General features: G+C 38.6%; 1 protein-coding gene across 1 annotated transcript in view; it reads left to right on the plus strand.

The window, feature by feature from the left end:
• jak1 (Janus kinase 1) overlaps positions 1-6,631 on the plus strand; it is a 53,868-nt gene extending 47,237 nt beyond the window's left edge. The window contains exons 21-24 of the mRNA XM_017479509.3: positions 40-212; positions 2,495-2,612; positions 3,832-3,942; positions 5,452-6,631. Coding sequence (XP_017334998.1) covers positions 40-212; positions 2,495-2,612; positions 3,832-3,942; positions 5,452-5,556 — 507 coding nt within the window. The 3' untranslated portion in view covers positions 5,557-6,631. The remainder of the gene's footprint in view (positions 1-39; positions 213-2,494; positions 2,613-3,831; positions 3,943-5,451) is intronic.
• The last annotated feature ends 822 nt before the right edge of the window (positions 6,632-7,453 follow it).

Below are 7,453 nucleotides of genomic sequence, written 5' to 3' on the forward strand. Positions count from 1 at the left end.
AGTCTTTTTCTTTACGTGTGTTTGCTCTGTCTATTTCAGGGTATGGATTATCTGGGCTCTCGGAATTACATCCACCGAGACCTGGCTGCTCGGAATGTCCTGGTGGAGAACGAGAGCACGGTGAAGATTGGAGACTTCGGCCTGACGAAAAGCATTAAAGACAATGAGGGTTACTACACGGTGAAGGATGACCTGGACAGCCCTGTCTTTTGGTAGGCTCTTCTGATGATATGATGATATGGAGAAATTATGGACCATTAAGTCATTTAAGTTTGAGTATGCATTATTCCCTATGGACACATGAAGTCCATGAAAAAAATATAAGCCATGCCTGGGAATATTTTGATCCAGAGAGCAGCACTGTGCACCGTTGTGTGCAAGTTTTAGGTGTACATCGGGACTGAAGTCTCAAAGGCAGGTGTTTTTTCTCGCAGGAGCAAACAAAGATAGAGCATACAATTCCAGTAACCTTCAAAAAAAATAAAAATAAATTTAAAAAATGCACTACAAGTTTTAACCCTTAAAGATCTAGATTAATTTTTGGGAAATCTGACTCTCCTGAATTTAGAACCTATTCTAGCAGTCATAACCTATTCAAGTGCCATACATCATTTTAAACAGGAGAACTTTAATTTTCAATCTAGCTTTGTTTGTTTGTTTGTTTTTTTACTTTGAACGTAAACAAAAACTTCCTGTAGTGTACATTTTTTTTCTTTAGAAAGTTATACCTGGATGTTTTAGACTTCCAAATGAAAATTTGTTTTCATCTAACATTCCCGTAGCAAGTTATAGCCATCTATTGCAATATTATTCTAGGCGTTTTTCAGTTAAAAAAAAAAAAAAAAAAAAAAGGTATTATATTTACTGACAATGTCGACGTGTTCATAAAACTTGAGGGAGTAAAGTAAAAAAAAAAAAACGATTATTATATAATAAAAGAACACTGAAGCAAAAGTTTTTTTGAGAGAGAAATAAATATATTATCAATTGAACATCGAATGCAAACAGTGCAACAAGTAGTGAAAACTGTCTCGTGCAACAAACATACAAACAGTGCAAATGAGTTTTACAAACTACACACAGAATGAGAGGGAAATAAAAGTGCAAATGATTTTCACAAATACAAATTGAGAAATATACTAAGTGCAAATGAACAAATGGTGCAAATAACCTCCACAAACTATATAAGAAGTACAAGAAGTATTTACATAATATAACAACCGGAACTGGATTGGTGGAGCTGTTCCTGTTTGGCTCAGAGGAACAAACTGTGTGGGTTTCCTTGACAAATCAATTCTGCAGAATGCGATAGCGTAACCATGACAACTGCATTCCCTACGGAGCATCTGAAAGTCCAACTGAGACAAATGTGATCTCACTGAAAAGCTGAGAACCTCCACTTTACGGGACTCTATAAAGCATACAGATTCGCAGTTCAAAAGTTATTAAACGTTTTAGAACAACAGTTATTTTTAGCCACGGGCGGCGGTTTCGGTCTTTTGAGGGTTAAACTACGCTTGTTTCACAAAGTTGACATTTTAACAGAAGTCACAGAGGACGCTGCTTCAGCAGAGCTACATGCCGGAATAGTGAGATGGTAAAAATAATACACCATTGATTACAGCACATTAAATATGACCTCTGCTTTTCCCTCTTCTGGGCTGAGACCTGCAGTTCCAGCTCAGTTAAGTAAGAATCTCCTGTAACAATGCTGAGCTGACACTAAAACATGTTGTAGACCTGTTGCACTCAAGAAATCCTATTAAATTATACAAGTATTGGGTCAATTACTATTATTACTATTTTACCAGGGCACCAGGTTAACATTTCCGTATTGAAAACAGAGAACGTCTTAGTACATCTGTGTAAAATGGCTGAAGGGCACAAACAGTTTACCGCTTCATAGGATTAAACAGCAATTCCAGTATGCTAGCTTGCTTAGCTAAGGATTGCGTTAAGGTATAGTTTGACAGGTTGGGCTACTATTTAATAAATTGAAGAGAATTTGACCATGCAAATGAAGACTCGTGGCTTCCTGCGAGCAAGCTCGGGAGGACAAAGCAACATTCACAGTTTATTTCATTCAAAGATCCCTGCGTTTCTTATTTAAGGTAAAGGTGTAAAAATGCTCCTAGGCCGTTTTGATCATTTCATGGACATTCAAATGTATTTGATTAACTATAATTATATCGATATATAATCATTATATTATTATTATTATTATTAAATTGATTCATTTAGTTTCATTTACACACTCAGGGATACTATAATAGTAATTAAGAGAGTGCAGGACTATCTATATATAAATAGAACATCCCTTGTTTACCCAGTCTGTCAACCTTTGACAGATTATTGTGTGTGTACAGAGTGTTTAGGCTTCTTATTGATTAGCTATGTGACCATATGGCTCATGCTGTTGCAGCTGTCTGGCATGGCGTAGTGTATTAGCAGTGATCATGTGTGTGACATGTATGTCTCTCTCTGCATGGTTTAGGTATGCTCCAGAATGCCTGGTTCACTGTAAGTTCTACAGAGCGTCAGATGTCTGGTCATTTGGAGTGACCATGTACGAGCTCCTGACCTACTGCGATGCCTCATGCAGCCCCATGTCGGTAAGCAGTCTGTTAAAATTTGTTGACCCCAGTTTGAATGATTCATAGCCCAATAACCCATTAGCGGTGAAAAGTGAAGTCCAAACTTTGTGTCCCAATATTTTAAGCATGTTGGATATATATCGATGTGTACACACGTTTACGGAAGCACGACCTGAAAGACGAGTAATGTTATTAAAACTGCAAAATATTTGTAATACTGTTCCACTGTCCACCAATCAACACTAAACCCAGCTTTAAAACAGCCCAAAGCTACACATCTTTGCAAGAAGTGGTATTTGAAGGCAGTTGTAGGTTTGCTCAACCGCACTGCAAACAGTACTTGGAAATCTCTTGCGGCTGACAACTGTCTCATCTACACACCTTTATACCACAGTGCCGTTAAATTCTCCAATCTGATTGGTCAGGAGGTGTTATCGTTTCTGTAGTAACGGCTCGTTCGCACAGATTTGTACGGTGGCCTCCTCACCTAATAGAAATTGAGAGAACAAACTGTTTATAATTGTTCTAGCGTAAGTGATGACAGGAATCATCCGCAGCATTAAATGCAATCATACCATGGTCTGTCAGAATACTTGATTCTGATTGGCTGGAAGGTGTGCGTTAAAACCGTATATACCACAGGTAGTTCCGTTCAGTTTAAAGGATAAAAATATGATGTGTGGTTTAAATAAATAATTAAAAAAATAACCTACTGTCGAATTGCTGTGCTATAAGATGTGGGATGTGCTGTTATTGGAACCTCAACATGGCAACATGGCAGACTACATTTCCTATGTCCGTAAAGAAACGATCACCCAAAGACCCAGCTTGTTATTCCTCTGCTCAGTCCAGTAAAGAATCTGTTTAAAGCGTTGATCGAATCGAAGGTGTGAGAGTTATGTAGAGATTTGGTTGAACTCGGCCCTTCGCTGAGCGAAACACTGCTCTACTGTCCACTGCTAATGAAAGAGCTTTTTGTTCAGCGAGGCCGAGCGGAAGTTCACGCTCTCTCTCCTTCTGCCAGATGGTGCCAGTCTGTGCCCATGATGGCAGATGTCTTGCTCAAAATGTGTTCACACTAGTATCCAAACAATCCCCTCTAGAGAACGTACGGAGAGTATCGTGTTACCGAAAACTCTATTAATTATTGAAAAAATTGAAGCAAAGTTGGCAGACAGATGAAGCCTTGTGTATAATTTAGCACACAGCTGGTAAAGTTCTGCTCGGTCCCCACCAGGTCTTCCTCAAAATGATCGGACCAACCCATGGCCAGATGACAGTCACCAGATTGGTCAGGGTTCTGGAGGAGGGGAAGAGATTGCCTAAGCCAGAGATCTGCTCAGACAAGGTAAAACATTTACCACACACACATCAGCTGATAATCGGAGGAATATGAAATGCGAAGTTGTTGAAATAGGAGTTACACGTTGTGTCCTCAGTAGTGTCTGTGTTGCCTTAAGTCAGTCTTTTTTTTATTTATTTGTAATTTAGTATTTAATGTGCCTTTGTTCTTTGTTAGTTTCTGTTGGTCAAATAACAATACATTTTGTTTAGTATTTTTATTTTTAAAGAGATTATTATTTAGTATTTCATTTGAATTCAACGCCACGCAGCAAGTTATTAAAAACCAGACATGTAGTCTCAATTTCTGGGGTTTTTTTTTCTTTCCCAAATGCAGTGGAAAGCTTGTGAATTGAGATTTTTACTCACATGATAGACAGTTAAAGGTCAGGTGAAGTGTCTAAGCCCAAAGAGCGCCGTATGAGAAACAGTATAACTAAAGGAAACTCGTTTTCTCAGTGCTGAGCACTTTTTAAAAAGGTATTTTATTGATTTATTTGTAATACACTGGCATAAAATCCCCATCTGGCTTAGGGTAAGGGTGTAATGTGGGGAAAGAATAGCTGTGCAAATATTTAACTCCTTTGTGACATTTAGGTCGGTGTGACTGGCCTTCGGTAGTATCAAAGTGCAGTCTTCTGCAATGCGTTAGAACACGGTCATATGAATGTGGCACAGGAAAACAAGACACACACACATTGATCTGTGTGTGATCTCTTGATTTCAGTTAGTTTTGAGTGCAGTATTTCAGGGTTTTGTTTAGTCATACACGGTGTCTGAAAAGTCAGGAACAGTTGGGAATATGTTCAGCAAAATCCTGAAGAAAACATAATGCTGAGGCTGAGAAAACACACGGGGCGTGCGGGTGAACATATAGAGCATACGCTGTAAATAATAAATACAAAATGAAGTACACGTAGTTTTACTCTACTGACTTTTCAGACACCCCGTAGTTTAAGTATACAATACCGGTCAAAAGTTTAGACACACTCATTCTTTATTTCTTTTTAATTTTCTCCCCCCACATCTTATAATAATAATAATAATAATAAATTCATCAAAACTCTGGAGTAACACAAATGGAACTATGGGAATTATGTTGTGATAAAAAAAAATCCCAAATAAATCAAAATAATTTAATATTTTAGCGTCTCAAAGTAGACTCCTTTTTCTCTAGAATTTCCAGAAATGTATTCTTGGCGTTTTCTGAACACGTCTTGAGGAATTTCCCCGAGATGCTTTTTAAACAGAATTAAAGGAGTTCACACCGACGCTGGACTCTCATCGGCTGCTTTTCAGAATATTTCACTCCGAGTCGTCCGTTTAAAAGAAGATTTTTTTGTAAATAAAATGTCAATTTTCTAATGAAAGAAACGAATATGTCGGCACAACACCGATTTCATACATTTAATCACGCACCTTCAGATCAAAAGGTTTTTAAGACCATGAGAAACATTTCACTCGAGTGTCTCCAAACATTTGACCGCTAGTGTATTTTTTTTCCGTCTCGTTTCAGGTGTACGCTTTAATGAGGAGGTGCTGGGAGAGCACACCTGACAAAAGGATCGACTTCAAAGGCCTCATCGCTGCTTTCCAGCAAATGCTTGGTGACAGCATGTAACCAATGGACATCAGCTGCATTACACACTCCACCCGCCTGACCAGAGACCGCTCCACGGTGAACTTTTTACGCAAAGACCACTGCGGGAGAATATTTTCCCACTGATTTATCCAGAAGGAGCTTTCACATGCTGTGTTCTATTGTTTTACTCACACACTGTGTGTTTCACGGTATTACCACCACAGAGTGCAGGCCTGATGCAAAGTGACATCATCAGTCAACCACAGGGCACGCAGCAGCACCTACATCACTCACTATGGGACCTACACGCCGTCTATTCTGCTACACATAAACCTACACCTCCTCTACCGAAACCACATACTGCATCGAATTACTTCGTTGCGTTTCAACCGCCATTTTATATTCTTAATTGTACTTTTGCGATCTCGTGCGTACACAGCTTTTTCGTTACGCAGATTCAAAGAGCCGCGTTACAGCATTTCAGCAGTGCGAGTCCGGGTCATCGGTGCAGTGCAGGATGTTATTCGCTGAAGTGTACTAAGCTACAGGAAGTGCGAGAGGAGTTTTGCCACACGTGTCTCGAGGCAGATTTGCTTGCGAAGATGGATTTTCGCAGTTGAGCGGAAGACACTTCTGCACTGGGACAGGCAGAGGCGGGAGAACGTTCCTCCTTTTCCACGGAACGTTCTGGAACAGCACTCGGTCCTGTGTTTTCATATGATTTTATTTCTCACGCGGTTCCTTCTTCTTCTCTTCAGCCAACGACAATGAAAGACCGAAAGGGACGTATATCTCGGAATGTGGAAGGCAGTCGTTTTTTTTGCCATGCATTGTGAGCGATATTAAATGCCTACAATAGGCACTAGAGGACAGTAGAGATTACAGAATATCACCATATTACCTTCTATCTAGTAAGACATGTATTCTTGCTCAAACCTTACATAAACTAAGATAGCATTTTACGTCTGGAAATTGCTGAGCCTGAATATTTTATCATTTGTATCTACAGAAATTAAAAGCAAAATATACTGGGGCCAGTATGCGTTGTTAAAAAGATGTATTCTTGTTGTAACTGAACTATTTTCTCATATTCTGGGTAAATGTATCAATCATTTTTGTTTCTGCCGTTACAGTCATTTGTTGTGTCTGTGTATGTATTCAGTCGGTCTTTTCTGCTGACGCTGACGCACTGTAAGGCAACAAGATGGCGTAGAGAAATGGGAGAGAAACTCAGCAGGGAACAGACAGGCAAGCACAGCTCCTTCTCTTTATTGCGGAATGTAAAACAATTCTTTCTGCTAAAAGAAGAAGAAAAAAAAAACAAACAAAAAAAAAAAACAAGGAAAAATCCCAAACTATTTTTCTCCAGAATAAGACAAATAGTATCCAATAAAGAAAAATGTACATAAATATACACGTAAATACAGGGACTTATTTTCTTTACTAATATTTAAAACATATAAACGCATAGAGCTCAGACCTACTTCAAAAAAGAAAGAAAGAAGTATTTGTGCTAGAGTACAGAGGAGTAAAGACATGCTTAAATTCCAGCGTACCTAAAAAAAAAAAAAAAAAAAAAAAAAAAAAAAAAAAAAACCGAGCTTATTCACAGAAAGCAATATCAATAGAATTTTGAATAGAAAATATTGCAAAATCTGAATTCCAGGTGAGAAAAAAATGTACAAACGTTAAAAAGGAAAAACGCTGCAGAATGTCTAGACAGCAAAAACAAGCTTTAGTGTCGTTCTCCCTGCACTGGGACAGGTGAACCTGTAGCATGTAAGTCAAGAAGAAACTTTAGTATTGCAAAGCCAGGACATTTACTTACGCACGCGCAAACTGCGTTTTAAGGTTAAGACACACAAGCATACTAAGTGTAGACGCTGGCTTTTTACCCATTTAAATATGATTTCTCCAAATGATAAAAACTACAACG

This window comes from Ictalurus punctatus, chromosome 11, assembly GCF_001660625.3.
Source record: "Ictalurus punctatus breed USDA103 chromosome 11, Coco_2.0, whole genome shotgun sequence".
Lineage (NCBI taxonomy): Eukaryota > Metazoa > Chordata > Actinopteri > Siluriformes > Ictaluridae > Ictalurus > Ictalurus punctatus.